Raw genomic sequence first — 18,460 nt, 5'->3', positions numbered from 1 at the left:
GGAAAGAGAGGCAGCGCTCCGTGCCCGGCAGCAGAAGAGACCAAGGCCCAACAAGCTGATGGGCAGCCAGAGCCCATGACAGAGTTGGAATTCAAACCCTGTGTGCCAGCTTCTGTTGCCTTGAGTCTTTGGGGTATACTCATCCCTGTCCCATCCTGGGGTACCCCTTCACACATTCCCCGTCTGCAGGTTAGCTCGGAGTGGCTCAGTACCGGAACTTGCAGCTCCCCCTGGGCCTTCCTGTCTCTTGTGCTGCTGGGCTCCGGGCCTGACTGAGCCCCCAGCAGCAGAGGTGAGAGGGTGAGGTGCTTCACCCCCAGGACTGGCCCTTCCCGGGATAAAGTGATCTGGAATCAGCCTGAGAAGGAAGCTTTAGTGAAGTCCTCGCAGCACAGTCATGTCCGGTTCCAGAAACAGGGACGCGTAGGCGGGGCTCTGCATGGAGGAGGGGGGGGGGAGAGCTGAGTGAAGCCCCGCCTCCTGCCGGCTCATGTTGAGGAAACTGAGGTCAGTGGAGTTAATGGCCCGCAGTCCTTTGCGAATAGGGTAGGGCTCATCAATAAGAGTACTTGCCTGGCGTATACAAAGCCCCGGGGTCCACCCCTAACTCGGAGCTGACTGGATCCAAATCTGTAGAAAGCTAGGAGAAGATTTCACGGTTCCGAGACAGGGGTCTCCGATGGAGCTGGAGAGGAGCGGAGCGGCCGTGCTCTGGATCGGGTGGGGGATGAGGGGTGGGGGTGGGGGGGTGAGGGTGGGTGGTGGGGGTGGGGGGTGAGGGTAAGGGTGGGGGGGTGGGGGTGGGTACAGTGCAGTCAGCGAGGGAGGCTAGACGCCTGGACAGGAGCCCTCCCCACCAGAAGAAGGAAGGTGGAAGGTGCCCCCAAGTGAAAGGAAGGCGGGCTGCTGGGGGCTTCTGCCAGGGAGCCCACGAGGGTAGTGTGGCCCAGGGTGTGGGAGCTCCGGTGAGGCCTTATCAGACAATGGCTACTGTGTCCCTGGGGCCCCGGTGAGCAGGTGAGGGTGGAGGACATGTGTGGGAGCTGCTGGAGGCTGTGCCAGACCCCTCTCAAGGTCTGCCACTCCCTCTGTGGGGCCTTCGGTCCCAATCCAGGGACAGGGTGCTCGGAGCTTCCTGGCCAGGCCGGCTTCACCACCCACTAGTGTGAAACCTTAGCTCAGAACTCCCCATGCATTAGGCGAGAGTCCTGGCCTGCAGGTTGGCGGTCTAAGCAGGGTGCCTAGCCACAATGTGTGTGTGTGTGTGTGTGTGTGTGTGTGTGTGTGTGTGTGTATCCCTGTGTCTCTGGGTGTGTAGTGGGTCATGGTGGTGCACACCTTTAATGCCAGCATTTAGGGACAGGCAGGCAGATTCGTGTGGGTTCAAGGCCAGCCTGGTCTATACAGTGAGTTCCAGAACAGCCAGAGCTACACAGTGAGACCCTATCTCAAAACCAAGCCAAACGAGGGTGTGTGTGAGTCTTTAGAAAAGGGCACCAGACTGTCAGGTGCACTCACAGCAGTCTGGACTCTGCATCTGAACCTCAGGGTCCCCACTGTGAGATGTTGAGTCTGAGGATGGAGTCCACTTCCCCAGACTGGATTTAGGTTGTGTGCTGGGTTGCAGGGTGGCAGATGGGACAGGGGGGCTGTTCCCACCTACAAGGCTAAGGAGTGCAGGTGTCCAGCCCAAATATTCTGGATCAGGATTGGGAGGCATGGGGACATTCCCAGCCCGGCCTGGCCTCTGCCCTTCCTCCCACGGCTGGCCTTAGGCCACATTCCCCCAGCTGCTTCCCCTGATGTTGGCGGCTCTACGGCCACCCCATGACCCTGGGGGCCCCAGAGCTGCATCACCAGCAGCGGCAGGGACTGGAGCAGCCACAGACGGAGGCCAGCACTGCCCCTCCAGATTCAGAAGAAGAAAGTGGAAGCTGTGCCTGGCATCGCTTACACACTCCAGATACGTCTGTCACCTGTGCTGGGGTTCCAAGCTGGTTCCTCAGTCAGATGCTCAACCGTGATTGTGCTCTGGGGGGCTGGGCCTATTTCTGTACGTGCAGAATGGGGAAGTTCATGCTGTGACAGTGAGTGAGGACAGTCTCAGCCACAGCTCACGACTACCAGTGCAGGTAGCAATTACAGATGAGACCTTAAGGCTCAGAGAGGGGAAGGGACCAGCCTGGGGTCACACAGCATGCACGAGCTGGAGTTGAGATTCACCTAGCCTTTGGTCCTTCCAGGCTTTGAGAGGAAGCAGTGTGACTAAAAATGACTTGGCCCGGGCATACCTGGCCACCTACTTGTGGAAACAATGGATGAGAAAGATCCAAGGTCAAAATGTACTACACGGCAGGGCAGGCAGAGCTGGCCCAGTGCCCAGGCCCTGGCTGGAAAGGAGGGAGAATGTGTCAGTCACATCCCATGCAGCGCCTGAACCTGTGCTGAGGGTGGGGCTGCTGTAATCGGCCCCGCCCCCACACCTCCACACCCCATCACTCTGCCGAAGGGCTGCCTGCAGTCCTACTGTGCACCAGTCTCATAGTTCAGGTAATAAAGCTGAGGCCCTCGGAGGGCGTGGGCGTGTAGGTAGTGTAGCCTGGTTCTCTCCAGTGGCATCCTGCCCCTCCAGCGAGGACAGCGACAGGGGACAGCCTGTCTTCACAGTGAGGCTCAGACAGGGGAAAGCTGCGGGGGGGGGGCCCCCTCAAGCCGGGTCACACTGGCTCTGCGGCAGCACGGCTGGAGGCGGCCCAGGGAGCATGCTCAGACAGGCGGGGTGCTGTGAGCACCCCCAGATGGAAAATCAGAGAAGCTGGGGCTCACCCTCCCCTGTTCATGGCTTCCCTGGAGAACATGTGGCTTCTGCCTCCCTTCACCGGGGTCACTGTCTTCCAGTAAGTACGTCCCTTCCCTATCTGGAACCCCCACAACCCTTGTTCTCCATGGTAGGGAACTGGAGATGGACATTTACTTAGCTAGCACAGCCCCAAGGCCTCGGAGCAGAAGGGAGACAGGTCATGGCCACGCCCTTCCGGGGCCCCTCGGCTTCTCCACTCTCCGGGGCTGGGCGCATCCCACACATGTCTGTCTTGTGCCAGCCAGGTGCCAGGTACAGTGCCAAACCTGTGCTTTGCTTTATAGGCTGAGTCCTGAGGGCTAAACGTTGTGCCATCCCACCTGTGGCCACAATCCCAGAACACCCAGCTTTGCACCAAATATCCCCTGTACCTCACCTCACACCGGGCCTTGACAGAGGCTCTCTCCCTGTGGCTACCGTGGTGCTCCCCGTGGTGCTCCTCGCGGTGCTCCTCATGGTGCTCCTCGGGGAGGCTGACTAAGCTGACCCCACTCTGCCAGTGTTAATTCCTTCAGCCCCAAAGTTGGGGCTGGCATGAAGTGAGTACGTAAAAACTGACTGAAACCTGCCAGCCCCGAACAGGCCAGGCACACAGCAAGCCTTCTCCAGGGCCCCCGGTGAGCTGGAGGGTTAGCGCCGAGAGCCCCAGCTCTGACCCTAAGCCCTGCCTTAGACCGCCGGCTGGTCATTGGCAAATATTTACATTTGCAAAGTAAATTCACACAGGAGACATGACCCAGCTAGGAAGGCTGTGGCCACGCGATCTGTGTGGTCACCGACCCAGGTGGGCCTGGACAGTCCAGTGTGAACAAGGAAGTCCCTCCCCTGGCTCCGCTCTTTGGCCAGAAAAGTCACAGGGTTGAGGGAGCCCAGAGACCCCCAAACTTCTTCCATCCTCGTTCTCAGTTCAGGGCAGGCTCGGAACCCAGCTCATCCTGCTGCATGAACTGGGCAGGACCCGCCTCTCTGGGTCTCGGTTCTTCTGTGCCCTGACATGTGGAAGATCACTTGCTACAGGAGTGGGACACAGGACCAGACACTGCAGAGTGCACCACCAGCCTTAAAGGGGCTGGCGCACTGAGACACAGGCACTTCAGCGGGACCTTGGCCCTAGTGGGAGACCTGGGCCATCTAGGAGGACTTCCAGAGGAGGTGACATAGGAACCGTAGCTGTAGGAATGAGGGCTGGCGATGAACACGTGTAGATAGTTGGGGACCTCAAGATAGTGGAGGTGCCCCAGAGTCTGCAATCCGTGGTTCAGTGGTCTCCTGGGATAGAATATGGGGTTAGAGGAGGATTTCAGGGCAGGGAGGCCTCAACTGTGAGCCTGCTTAAGGGTCTCTAGCCAAACACCAATTGGAGGGATGGAATGTCTTAACCATAGCAGGCCGTCCTCTCCCCACAGCGTCTGTATAAGCTGTGTACACTGAAGGGCCCTCTTACAGCAAGGCTTGTCTCCGAATGGCTTTTTGTCTGTTATCAGAGCTTGGGAGGTTTGGCTGATTTCTGGGAACCCTGAATGTAAGTTTACTTTTTTGGCCCTTTTTGAGTTTCGTCGTTTCCTTAAACTCCCCTTTTCTTTTTTCTCTACTTTGTTGCTAGGGATGGGACCCAGGGCCTTGCCTGTGCTGGGCCAGCCATCAACCACTGAGCCGACCACACCCTAGCCCTGCACTGAATTTTTTTTCTTTTAGATTTACTTACTTTCATGAGTGTTTTGCTTGTATGTGTGTATGTGCATCAGAGCCCCTGGAACCGGAGTTACAGACGGTTGTGAGCCATCGTGTGGGTGCTGGGAACCGAACCCAGGGCCTCTGTAAGAACGAGTGCTCTTAAGCCAGGCAGTGACAGTGCACACACTCAGGGGCAGGGCAGGCAGATCTCTGAGAGTTCCAGGCCAGCCTGGTCTACTGAGAGAGTTCTAGGACAACCTGCGCTACATAGAGAAAGCCTGTCTGGGGTGTTGGAGATAGGGAATAAGTGCTTTTAGCCACTGAGCCATCTCTCCAGCCCCCAAATCAAATTTTATAATCAAATTTTATAATCTCTCTCTCTCTCTCTCTCTCTCTCTCTCTCTCTCTCTCTCTTTCTCTTTCTCTGTGTGTGTGTGTGTGTGCATATGTTAATACAGGTATCCAATGGGGCTGGAATTATAGGGGTTGTGAGCCAAACAATATGGATGCTGGAAACCAAACTGGGATCCTCTAAAAACAAAAACAAAAACAAAATAGTGGTCACTCTCAGCAACGGAGCCTTCTCAGACCAGGCTGTTCTCAGACTCCTGGTCAGAGTCTCTCCAAATGCTGGGCTTGCACCTCCGCATCCAACTAAACTTTCTCTTTTCATTGAAATCACAATCGCGTTGAGCTACTCTGTCTGTACTGCTGCTCCAGGGATGTGTATATATGTACACATGTGTGTATGCAATGTGTATGTGTCTATGTGCGTTTTCACATGTGTACATGTTTGCATGAGTATGTGTGACACGTGTGTGGATGTGTGTGTGTACATGTATGTGCGCAAGCACAGGTTTGTACTTATGGAGGCTGGAACTTGATATTAGGTGTCCCCTCGCTCTCCTTACTTTCCTGTTGAGACAGGGCCTCCCACTGGCCCTGGAGCTCAGCCATCAGCTAGGCTGGCCTGCCACAAGCCTCCAGTCCTCCCTCCTATCTCCTCTTCAGCGTGCTGGGATTGTAGGTGTGTACACCACAGCCAGCTTTGACACAGGCGCTAAGGCGTGAAGTCAGGTCCCCATGCTTGCACAGCGAGCTCTTTGCTAACTGAGCCCTCCCCCAGCCCCCGCTAGCCATTTCTTCTAGTTCTTTATGGCTCTCGACTAAACATCCCAAACCAAATTCTTTGGGAAATGATTTCCAGCCACAAGTCCACTGGTCAGCAACTCGGGGACGCCCTGTGCGTCATGAGAGCATCAGTGTGCTCAACCTCAGGACAGCTGTGTCTGTGACCTGCGTGGTCTGGCCTGCTAGTGTGCTTCCAGGGAGTGTAAGATTTGCTAGCCTGTGTGTGAGTGTGCTCACAGCTAAGTTTTTATCAAGGTGCTTGCAGGGCTTTTCTTGGCAAGTACAAGATGGTCAAGGTCCTTGTCCTGGTGGGGCAAGAGCCAAAGTCAAGGGACAAACAAGTGTTAATCATCTGAGAACGCTCTAATCAGAACATCTTCGATGCATGCACTCACTGAAAGTGCTGTGGGGAGACAAGGAAAAAGAAGCTAGCTATGGTGGTACGTACTGCTAATCCTAGCACTAAGGAGGCTGAGGCAGGAGGATTAAGTCTGAGGCCGCCCTGGGCTACATAGGGAGAGCCTTCTCTAAAATAGAGCATTAAAGCTCGACATGGTACACACCTGTAATCATGACATTTGGGAGGTGGAGGCACTTCAGTCCTCTGTCTTGGTTTCCCCAGGAGGAGGGTAGGGAGGGTTCTGGGTGGCTGTCCCTGGGGCCAGGGGAGGGCACCATGTCCCCGTCTGTTAGAACTGTACAGTCCCCGTTTGCAGTGGCAAAGACAAAACAAGACATACGTGGGGGGGGGGGGATGCTTGAGATATACAAAACTGGCATGTGTGTGTGTACGCGCGCGTGTGTGTGTGCATATGTGCCTGTGCATGTGTGTGTGCTTGGTTGCGTGCGTGCGCTCACTGAACACAAGCTAGCTTCAGCGGCTGCATCTTGTGAAGCTGTGCTGAGCCACAGAACCCACTGGGCACAAGGCCTGCTCCACATGGAATCTCTCCTCCATAGGCACCCCCACCCCCAATCTTTGCCCCCATTCCTATATCCTGTACCTGAGCAAGTTGCAGGCCTCTGGAACTCTTAGGTAAGTGGCCCAGCCTGAGCAAAACTCCATGTGCATTAGGACCCGGAGCAGGGCCAGAGCCTCCCTGCTGGGGGCTGGCCAGAGAGACCCGTCTGGTTTGGATTGCAGGCGCCTCTCACTCCCTGCCTCAGCCCACAGCCCATGTCCAAGCAGCCAGGCTGGTGCCTTATTTGGGTCTTGTCTCCCCCCTGGATGACACTTCATGGCCTTAAAAGGCAGGCACAGGGGGCCGAGGAGGGCAGTTACCACTGCTGGCTGGAGAGCCCCTCCAGCTGCGCCATCCGCCCTTGGCTTGGCTAGCCAGTCCCTCCAGCTGTGTGGAAAACCAGGCCCATGAAACCAGACCAGGCAGGCTGGGTGAGGAGCGACTAGGCTCCTGGAACAGGCAGCCAGCCTCCCTCTGACTCTCATTTACAAATGTAGAGTCGCTTTGGCCTTTTCTTAGCAGCAAGTGGGGTGTGAAGAGCAGCACGGCCGCCAGCAGGATCGTTACTGAGCATCTGCTGTGTACCTGAGCCCTGGATATGCACAGCAGGCCCTCTGCACACATACCCCTCGCATGGCCTTGACAAACAGGAACAGAGGCCTTGGGCTGGAGAGATGGCTCAGAGGTTAAGAGCACTGACTGCTCTTCCAAAGGTCCTGAGTTCAAATCCCAGCAACCGCATGGTGGCTCACAATCATCCGTAATGAGATCTGATGCCCTCTTCTGAAGTGTCTGAAGACAGCTATTGTGTACTTACATATAATAATAAATAAACCTTAAAAAAAAAAAAGAACAGAGGCCTTGCTGTGCTGCTTTACCGATGGGACAATAGGCAGGTCAGCAGATCAGTAAATAGAGCTGGGAGCTGAGTTTGTCTCTTACCTCTAAACTCCTAGCTTCCTCACTGGGGAAGCCTTCAGCCTCATGTGTGGCCCCCACAGATGGCTACCCCGTCAAGTAGGCAGCCTCATCCCTGCCCCCTTGTTGCCGTGTGACCTCCCAGTGCCTCTCTGTATTAAGGGGAGCAGAAGTCCATCCTGGGGTAACAGCAGCGCAAAGGGCTGCCTAAGGAGGTGAGGCTAGCTCAGGTCCACAGAATCTTAGCCCACCATCTCTCCACTGCAGGCTCCCCTGGCTTCCTGGAGCCCACGTGGTCAGGCAGCAGCACGCGGCGGATGGCAGTGAGGCCCACAGCCTTCTCAGGTGCGTCCTGCGGCAGTCTCACGCGTGGGGACCTCTGGGCTGAAGGAGATCTAGGGTAGACCCAGGGCGGGTAGTAATTGTCCCTGGAAGCCAGCTGGGCCCAGCATTAAAGGGTCAAGGTGATGCTACTTTACCTCATCCCCTGGACAGACAGGCTGGAGGCAGAGGGTACCTAGAGGGAATCTGAACTGGACCAGTTACCCCAAGACAGCTGGATTTTGGTAGTTACAGGTCCAACTTCCCAGTGTCCTCTCTGTGCTAACTCTGCTTTTCCGGGGTACCTAAGGCCCAAGCTGGATGCTTTCAAACCTCTCAGATGCCCATAACTCCCAGAAGACCTTGTTGAGCCTATTCAAGGGCAGGAAACCAAGAGTCCAGTGGGGCTGGTCCCTGCCCAGGATGCCATAGCTGGCACTGGGCAGCACCAGGCCTGGGTCATCTGGGCTGAGTGGGTTAACATGTTGGGCCCTCACTGTATCTTGTCACAAACTCAGTTGCCTCCCGTGTGGCATTTGTGTAACACACACAGCTGCAGTGAAGACCAGAGCAGCCAGTTTGTACAGATTCTGTAAATGTCAGAGAAGCAAGAGCGAGCGTGGCTCTGTGACACAGCCAGTGCGACCTGTGAGGCCTGTAACATCCAAACTGCAGTCTGTTGGTCCCCAGAGATGGTAGGCTCAGGCTGGACCCTTACCCAGTAGGAAACAACAGGATTTTCTGCCTGTAGCCTCTGGGATTGGGATCATTTGGATGCTGAGACGGTCATGACCAGGGACCCAGAGCCTGCGCTGGGAGAAGGGAACCCCACGTGTATTGTTCATCTGGGGCTGCAGACTATCCACCTGTACCTCTGCCCCCACTGCTCCCCATAGGTTAGGGTAATCAGGTGCCTGCCCCTCCCCAGGGTGAGGACTCACAGAGGACCTAGGACCCCTGGCCTTAGCCCAGGCTTCCCCCTGCCCACAGGTTGTCTCAACTGCAGCAAAGTGTCTGAGCTGACAGAGAGGCTGAAGGCGCTGGAGGCCAAGGTGGGTGAGCAGCCCCCCCCTGTCCTGAGCCCCCCTTTCTGTAACCCCCTGTGCCCACTCTTTGAACTTCCACCCTCAGGGTCTCTCATGGGATGGGCAGACTGCCTTCCAGCAGCATGGCCCCGCCCCACCCCGCCTTGCTGTGCATCTGGGCCCCGCCCTCTGCGCCTCGGTGTCCTCCCCATGAAGCTGATGCCTGCAGCCTGGTGCCATCCCTCCAGGAGGCCATAAAGCCCCCTCCCATGAGACCCAGTCTCAGTGGGATAAGCCATGACACATGTGACAGACCCTTTGTCCTTTATCCTGCCCCTCCATACCATCCGTCTTCCAGTCTGAAAAGGAAGATGCTCATTACACATCTCAAGTTACCTCAGGGTAAAAAGGTTTTCAAAATGACAAAATACGGCAATATACAAGATTCTGAATGTAGAGTCCGAAAACCCTTAGAAATCCAGAAAACCAATTACAGAGACTACCTGTGCCTCAGAGAGGAAACTGGCAGCTTTGGAGGCCACACCGTGTAGCTCAGGCTAGTCTGAAACTCACTATATAGACCAGATTGTCCCAGCTCAGAGACCCACCTATCTTTTTAAGGTCTTTGTCTATTGGGCACGGAGGGGCGCTCCCCGCCCAACACTTGGGTCTGAGGAATTAAGCTCAGTGGCGGGATCTCTGCCTACTGAGCCCTCTCACCGCCCCCTCTGCTTTTTGAGAGGGCCTCATGTGTCCCAGGCTGGCTTCAAGCTGGCTACAGAGCTGAGGATGACTTTCTGCCTATCCCCCCTCCCTCCCACTCCCCACTCCTCTCCCATCCCCCCCTGCTTCTTGCTAGGATTACCGTGTACACCACCACGTCGGGTTTCTGTGGTGCTGGACTCAAGCCCAGGGCTTCCTGCGTGCTAGACAAGCGGCTCACGACTGAGCTACAAAACCATCCTTTCTCTTTACTTTTCTTTTTAAATGGAGCATTTCTGTGTAGTCCAGGCTGGTCTTGAACTCTAGATCCTCCTGTCTCCACCTCCCGGGTAACTGGGATTGCAGCCATGAGCCGTCACCTTTAAAAAAAATGTTTATTTGTGTTTGGTGGCATTTGGTGTGTGTGGAGGTTAAGGGACAATTTGGGGTGTTCTTCTACTTTACTGTGTGGGTTCCAGGAACTGAACTCAGGTTTAGCCTGGCCTGGAGAAGCTCTTGCCTGCTGACCCATCTCTCACCGGCTCCTCTCTTTTAATCTTTTTCCTCCAGGTTTTCTGAGCATGCGTGGATATGCACTGTCGCTTTGCTCTGCTAGTCCCTCCTCCGGGAACTTGTCCTGATCAGATGTGAGGAAGTTTAGTAAAGTGTTAGCTGTCATAGGGAATTCTGGAAGCCAGATCCCCAAAGGAGGGGTTTCATGATGACAACCATGTGCTGTGAGGACAGACCACCATCGGCGGCATAGTTCCCTTTCCTGACCATGGGTCAGAAGCTTGGAGAACTTGCAGAATTGCCTTCATCCTTGGCCCTGGGTGGGTGTGGGGTCAGACTCTCCCAGTTTTCCCTGCAAAATCTCAGTGGCGTAGCACTTTTTTGGTATACAAGAGGCAGTGTGCTTAATCTTCAGCATGTACACACATACACACATAGACACACACAGACACACACAGACACACACTGACATAGACACACTCACTCTGACACACATAGACATACTCACACACTTTGACCTACATAGACACACACTTACACACTCTAACACACACAGACACACTTTGACGCACATAAACACACACTCTGACACACATAGGTACACACACCCACATAGATACACACTCACATAAACACACCCACATAAACGCACATATAGACACACAGACACTCACACACACACAGACACATGAACATAGACACACAAACACACATTACACAGACTCATATACACTCACATACTCATATACATAGACACCCATACATAGACCCACAGACACACTCACAAACACAATAGACACACCACACACACACACACACACACACACACACACACACACACGGCTTCTCCCACCCCACCCCGCCCCACCCCACCCCCGTAGAATTTTGTCAGCAGCAGCAGCAGCAGACTATTGTAACCAGCAGATCCCATGATCAGAGAGCTCACTTGGGTGGCAGCGGCAGTGCGGAGTGACTGAGTGTTCCTCGGTGCATATTATGAATTGTCTGTCTTGAAAAAGTCACTTCTGATGACACTCCGGGCCCTTGTAAGCTCAGGTCCCCACACACAGCTGGCTTCTGCTGACTCCTTGGGTCTCTGGACTCCCAGGGCCTAAGCCTCCCGCTGGACTGTTCACACTGAGCTCCTGGTACCCGCCCCATCTCTGTCCTCTTCCTCCACAGGTGGCAGTGCTGAGTGTGACAGAGCAGACAGTGTCCTCAGTCCCAGCTACGCCTGAGGACTCTGCCCTGCTCTGGGGCTCCCCAGCTGCCCAGGGCAGCCCAGGAGATGGAAGCCTGCAGGGTAAGGGGTACAGCAGGGCACATACCTCCATGTGATTCTTTAGTTAGAAGAAATGCCCCACCCGGAGGCATCCGGAATCCAGAAGTTCTAGGTCGGGGAGTGGGGGAGGGGAACTCTGGGGTCTTCCCTCCCAAGCCCAGCAGGGATGCTGACCACTGCCTAACCCCTCACTCTGGGTTTGCTAGGAGCTAGCGGGAATGTGAAGGGTGCACAGCTACCTCAGCAAGTAGGGGCTGGGGGGGACCAGGACAGAGGTGGGGGGGCAAATGTAACCCACAGAGACCAAGTTCATGTTCTTTACTCTGCAGACAGAGTCGCTCTTTGGGAGCTTCCTGGGTCCACTGGCCCCAAGGGAGGCACTGGCAGCCAGGGCCCAGTGAGGATTAGAGGCCCACCAGGTGAGTGCCCACAGGGCTGCCTCCTAAGCTTCTTTCTTGTATGATGTTGTTTGGTTGTTTTTGTTTGTTTGAGACAGGGTCTCACTGCGTAGCCTTGGCTGGCCTGGAGCTTGCTATGTAGAGCAGGCTGGCCTTGAGCTCAGAGATCCACCTTTCTCAGCTTCTGAGTGGTAGGATTAAAGGCACGCACCGCCCCTCCTCCCGCCCTCCTCCCGCCCCAAGCTGGCTCTCTCCAGCTTCTGTAGGGATCCCTCCTGCTTGGAGACTCAGAGGATGCCTTCCCCAAATTGGCATAGTCAAGGTGGGCAGGCCCATGCCACACACCTGACCTCACCAGCTCTCCAGTGTGCCTGCTCATGCCTGGGCTGTGAAGCCACCTCGGTCTGCTTGGCTCCGGTATTTCTGTCGGCAGACCCTGAGCTAGCCACTGGGTGGGATGAAGCTACTCCGCCTCCAAGATGGCAGATAGCTAGCTGGGCAAGAAGCATCAGTGCCTAACCCCTCTGACCAGGGTTCTGCGGAGGAACTGGGACGTCTAGGAGCCTCTAGATGGAAGCCAGAACAGCTTGGTAGAGATGGAGGGCACAGTGCTGTGTTCTTCCTTGTCACAAATGGCCAGGAGGACAGGCCTGTGCGCCTCAGAACCTTTGTACCCATGGCCCGGGACTTCCGTGTCTCTGCTTCCCGTATGCCCACCAGTCTCTGTTCTTACTGCAGGCCCACAGGGACCCCCAGGACGCCCTGGCCAGCCAGGAGCTGCAGGCATCCCTGGAAAGATGGGACCTCCAGGACCTCCAGGTCCACCTGGGTCCCCAGGGCCTCCAGCCCCCATCGGGCCACCCCATGCCCAGGTTCCCCTGCCTGGTAAGTCCCCTCAGAGTCGCAGTGGTTTGAGGTGGGGCAAATGACAGGTGTCAAGTATGTGACCACCTTGCTCAGTTGCCACCCAGCTGTCCGGCAGGTGCTGCTACTCTCTGTCTGTTCACAGAGGAAGGACCCTGAGGCTGGAGCAGAAAGTCCCGTGCCTCACCCACATGCTGGGAAGAGGGGGAGTGAGTTCAGACCCTCGTGCTCAGAACCACAGGGCATTAGGCCCTCCCCAAGCCTCAGAGAAGGCTGCAATCCAGCCCTCAGAGTGCTGGGAAGCTCAAGGCTTAACCTCAAGCCAGCTCACAACTCCCAAGGCCACAGCCCCTGCCCTGTTGGTTAGCGTGACTCCAATTCCTTCCCCTAACCAAGCACCAGAGTGGATCCCAGACATCTCCCTCAGGCAGCCTGACCCAACCTACCCACAGACTGCTAGAGTTTCAACCCCATCCGATTCTGATGTTTGATGAATAACTGGGCCCGCTCCTTCATTCATTCTCTCATTACATCATTTATTCCGACGCCGTTCTTTATTTTGTTTTATTTTTGCTCCAAGCCTCATTGTCCTTGTTCCTATTGTGTGGGTGGCAGCAGGTGCCAGCCTCTCGGGGCCCACATCCTCAGTGCAGAGAAGCCTGAGACAGGTAGCCAGTTGGTAAAGACCCGCTTTCACTGTTATCCTTCTCAGCCGGTGCCAGAACAGGGCTAGCAAAGGAGGGAGCCATTCCGGATGTAGCCAGCTAGACTGTGGCAGAGGTAGAACACAGCTCTCCTTTCCTCTCTCTACCTGGCACTGTGGGCACTCACTCAGTCTGTGCGGCGACCGTCCTGCAGGACTGTCAGAGCCAGCGGTGGCAGAGGTGACAGGCGATGCCCCACTGCCCCAGCGCGACAGACTCGCTGTCTTTCCCCTCCCAGGAGATCCATTGCTGTCTAATACCTTCACTGAGACCGGCAGCCACTGGCCCCAAGGACCCACTGGGCCCCCAGGACCCCCCGGCCCCCCGGGGCCCATGGGTAAGTTGGATCCAGGTGGTGGATGAGAGAGGAAGCAGCCAAGGGTGGGAGGAGGGACTGGGCTACTCCAAACAGTTGACAGGGAACTTCTTAGCCTCGTGGTCCACTCTATTCTTGAAGACATTGTGTTTTATTCAGGTCCCCCTGGAATTCCCGGCCCCACGGGTGCCCCTGGGAGCCCTGGACACAAGGTAAGTCGTTATCCAAGTTCGTCCACCCATGCATAACTCTATTCACCCATCTGCTCAGCCATGCGTTGAGTCAGTACTTTGATATGCAAAGTACTCCCCATAAATCTTCTTAACTCGGTTCACCCAACAAGAAGTATTATTATCCCTTGAGGCCAAGTAAAGGGAGGGATTCTTCAGGCCGCAGCCGGCACACAGGGCGAGGAGGCTGACTCCAGAGCTCTGTAACAGTCTGACCTGCGTGCCTGTGCTGGCCATATGGTGAAGCCTGGCCCACGCTGAGCCTCCCTGACCACCTCCTCAGTCCCCATCCCGTCCACCCTGGCCTACCTACCACAGCACAAGGCTGAGCCTCTGTCTTATTGTCCAGGGAACCCCAGGCCCTTCTGGACCCAAAGGAACCTCTGGGCACCCAGGAGAGAAGGGAGAGCGAGTGAGTACACATGTCACCTCACCTGGGGGATTCTGGAAGTCCAGGGACGCCAGAGGACAGCACTCACCAGCTGACTCAATTCTTTTCCCTCTTCTGATACAGGGGCTGCCTGGGGAACCTGGCCCCCAGGGTTTGATGGGGTTTCCGGTAAGTGATACAGCGTCCACCCCTATCCCCACTTCTCTAAAACCCCAGCAGCCGGGGCTCCCTCGAGTGTGACTCAGGGCAGGTCCCTTCTGTCTCGGCTCCCCATTGCTGGGATCCATTGTCCATCCCTTTCCATCAGTCTGTCCGCCCGTGGCTCTGCACCCCTTTCCTTCCGTCTCTTAGACTCTGTAGTTTTCTTTTTCATTCTCCATCTCTGAGTGTAAAAGTGCCTGCTCTGCTCTCTGTGTTTTGAGACTTTGTTATTAAGCAGATACATGCTTAGGGTTTTAGTGTTGGCTTTGCCTCCATGGAATTAATATTTATATCTCTAGAATACTCGCCATGAACTCTGCATTGCTTGTTGCTGAAGGAACCACACCAGCGTCGTGTCGTGATGCATCTGACGATGCATGTTGGTGCCCAGTATTTAACCTGCGTCTCTTGTCCGTAACACAGGTCTTGCCTTTTTCAGAGTCTGCCGCCCAGCTCGCTGATATTCCCATCTATCTGTATAATATCGGCAGCATTCTGATTGAGCCGCCCGTCCACAGCGGGGTCTCTCCAGCCAGTCTTTTCCAGTTTCTTGCCTTGCCCTGGGCACTTAGCCACTGCTCTGCTTCTGAGATGCGGTCTCACTTGCCTTTAGGACACAGTACTTGGGGTCCGCTGCTCCACTCACAGCCTTTCAGAAGTCACTATTTGTTGTTTTCACCTAAGGACAATGTTGTCCTTCCCTCCTCGCGCTTTACACGAGCAATCGGAAGGCTTCACGTGCTGTACCAACTGTGAGTTCACGCCATGGACGTGTGTGTGTGTGTGTGTGTGTGTGTGTTAAATGCGTATTGTTCATTTTCATCCTCTTGTGCTATCACTGCTCTGTGTTCTTCTTTTGTTATAAGCCCCACAACACTTTGAGAGTGCTGAGAATTGAGCCCAGGGCATTGAGCAGCATGCATTAGCAAGTGACCGATCATTAAACTACAACCTCGGGCCAGTACCACCACCATCACCTCCACCACCACCACCATCATCATCAACATCAGCACCAACATCAGCATCACCACCATCATCACCATCACCAATCAGCAGCAGCAGCACTTTAAAGTCAGTTGACTTAAAAAAAAAAAAAGATACAAATTTAAACTCTGCACATTCTGCAGCTGTGGTTTGAAAAACTGTTGTTTGAGCATGCCTCTAATCCCAGAATTCAAATGGCACAGGCAGGTGGAGCTCTGAGTTCCAACACAACCAGGGCTAGACAGAGAAACACTTGTTGAGAAAGAGAAAAAGAGAGAGAGAAAATGAGAGAGAGAGAGAGAGAGAGAGAGGGGGGGGGGGGGAAGGGAGAGAGAGAAGGAAATGAGAAAAAGAAAAGAAAAACTATGGTTTAAAAAATATTATTGAAGTCGGGCAGTGGTGGCGCACACCTTTAATCCCAGCACTTGGGAGGCAGAGGCAGGTGGATTTCTGAGTTCGAGGCCAGCCTGGTCTACAGAGTGAGTTCCAGGACAGCCAGGGCTACACAGAGAAGCCTTGTCTTGAAAAAAACAAAAAATAAAAATAAAAAAAAATAAAATAAAACAAACAAACAAACAAACAAAAAAATGGGACTGGGGAAATGTCTCGGCAGTTAAAGACACTTGCGTTCTTTTGGACTTGGTTCCGAGCACCACGTGGTGGCTCACTACCATCTGTAACTCCAGTTCTAGGGAGTCCGGTGCCTTCTCCATTAACACTGCATGTATATTAACATACATCAACATTCATTAGCATAAAATAAGTTTGTTGGGTTTTTTTTTTGAGACAGGGTTTCTCTGTGTAGCCCTGGCTGATGTGGAACTCACTCTGTAGACCAGGCTGGCCTCGAACTCAGAAATCTGCCTGCCTCTGCCTCCCAAGTGCTGGGATTAAAGGTGTGTGTTACCACCGCCTGGCAGGGTTTTTTTTGTTGTTGTTGTTTTTTAACCAATCAACTGGTAGTAAGGTACTTTACAGGGTCTCACTATACACCTCTGGCTATCCTGGTGCTCACTATGTAGACCAGGCTGGCCTCAGACTTACAAAGAACTGCCATTCTCTGCCTCCCAAGTGCTGGGATTAAAGGCGTGTGTTACCATCGCCCGGCAGGGTTTTTTTTTGTTGTTGTTGTTTTTTAACCAATCAACTAGTAGTAAGGTACTTTATAGGGTCTCACTATACACCTCTGGCTATCCTGGCGCTCACTATGTAGACCAGGCTGGCCTCAGACTTACAAAGAACTGGCATTCTCTGCCTCCCAAGTATTGGCACTAAAGATGTACACCTTTACACCTGGCTAAGATACTCTTTATTACAGCTTAGTTGTTTAAAGATATTTTGCTAGATATAAAATTATATGTTGGCAACTTTATCATCTTGTACTACTTTAAAGGTGTTGTTCTATGACCTTCTTGCTTATATAGTTTCTAATGAGAAATAAATTGCTACTATTCCGCAACCCCCCCCCTGTGTGTGTATGTGTACATGTGCATGTGCACATGCACATGTGTGTGCTCATGTGTGTATGTGTGCATGTGAACATGCACATGTGTGTGCTCATGTGTGTGCTCATGTGTGAACATGCACATGTGTGTGCTCATGTGTGAACATGCACATGTGTATGTGTGCATGTGCATTGCTCTTGGCCTGTAAGGTTTTTCTCCTTAGCCTTAGTCAGTAGCTATGGCTGTGGTGTGGCTGGGTATGATACTCTTCGTGTCTAACCTGCTCTGGATTCACTTCACTCATCGTTTCTACTGATCATCTGTAAATAGGCACAGGAACAACGTACATGGGGAAGTTTGTGGAGGTCTCTTCAACCTTCACGGGTAGTAGAGGGATGGCCCACGGGATACACAGACATTAGGCATGGGAGGTGGAGGCAGGAGGATCAAAAGTTCAAGGTCATTTCCCAGCTTCACAGTGATTTTGACGCCAGCATGGGATACAGAAGACCCTGCTGAAAAGATCAGAAAAGCTACCTTAGTGTCTTGCAAAGTAGCTGTGCCATACTGCCTTCTGTCTTGTTCTATTGCTGTGAGGAGATGACCAAGACAATTTAAAAGAGAAAGCATTTAATTGAGGGCTTACTTACAGTTTCACAGAGTTGATCCATTGTCATTATGGCGGGGGAGTGGGGGACATAGCAGCAGACAGGCATGGTGCTGGAGCAGTCGCTGATAGCTTTACATCCTGATCCTCAGGCAGTGGGCGGAGAGAGACACCAGGCCTTCTGTGGGCGTCTGAAACCACGCCTCCCAATCCTTCCCAAACAGTTCCCCTAACTAGTGACCCTATGGGGTATTCTTACTCAAACCACACAAAGTCCTCACAGCATGAGTAAGAGTTTCATCTCCCCCAACCCCCATCCTCACCTCCACTTGGTGTTGTCAGTGGATGTTTTGGCCAGTCTAATAGGCATGCAGTACTGTTTCATTGGGAAGGTGTTTTGTTGTTGGTTTTGTTTTTCCAGTATTTTGGTTTGGTCCAGGCTGTCCTCAAACTCAAGTGACTGTCCTGCCTTGGCCTCCTGAGTGCTGGGGTTACCTAGCCTGGGTGTTTGCTGTGATGATCTCACTGCTATTTTACTTTGCAGTTCCTGGATGATACTGACTTTCATGCGTTCATGTGTTCGTTTGCTTCTGTTCATTGTAATTGTGCTGTTAAGGTCTTCTGATTATTTTGTTGTTGTTGTTCCTGCTACTGCTGCTGCTGCTTTTTTGAAACAGGGTCTTCCTATACAACCCTGATGTCAAGCCTGCATAGCCCCGGCTAGTTTTTAACTAATAGAGACATTGCTGTGTTTGTGTCCCGAGTACTTAGACATCAGTCTGGGCAATAATATATATATATTATTTTATATAATAATAATAATATATATATATATAATATTTCAAATTCCAGTTCAGTGCTGGCATGCATGATCTTCTGTGTATTAACATATCTCCTTGCTATAATCACTTATTAATTATAGGAGCATTTTT

General features: G+C 53.5%; 1 protein-coding gene across 5 annotated transcripts in view; it reads left to right on the top strand.

Annotated features, from left to right (window-relative positions):
- Positions 1–18,460, top strand: part of Emid1 (EMI domain containing 1) — a 50,491-nt gene that overhangs the window by 17,223 nt on the left and 14,808 nt on the right. For 3 of the 5 annotated variants that reach the window (XM_052198238.1, XM_052198234.1, XM_052198237.1), the window contains exons 6-12: positions 11,289–11,409; positions 11,718–11,807; positions 12,525–12,671; positions 13,593–13,691; positions 13,830–13,882; positions 14,250–14,312; positions 14,415–14,459. In XM_052198238.1, the coding sequence (XP_052054198.1) occupies positions 11,289–11,409; positions 11,718–11,807; positions 12,525–12,671; positions 13,593–13,691; positions 13,830–13,882; positions 14,250–14,312; positions 14,415–14,459 (618 nt within the window). Of the gene's footprint in view, positions 1–7,812; positions 7,891–8,856; positions 8,919–11,288; positions 11,410–11,717; positions 11,808–12,524; positions 12,672–13,592; positions 13,692–13,829; positions 13,883–14,249; positions 14,313–14,414; positions 14,460–18,460 lie in introns of all 5 variants that reach the window. The other 2 variants (XM_052198236.1, XM_052198235.1) reach the window with 2 other exon arrangements.

This window comes from Apodemus sylvaticus, chromosome 11 (genome assembly GCF_947179515.1).
Source record: "Apodemus sylvaticus chromosome 11, mApoSyl1.1, whole genome shotgun sequence".
NCBI lineage: Eukaryota > Metazoa > Chordata > Mammalia > Rodentia > Muridae > Apodemus > Apodemus sylvaticus.
Note: the sequence above shows the minus strand (reverse complement) of the source record. Positions and strands in the feature narration are given on the sequence as shown.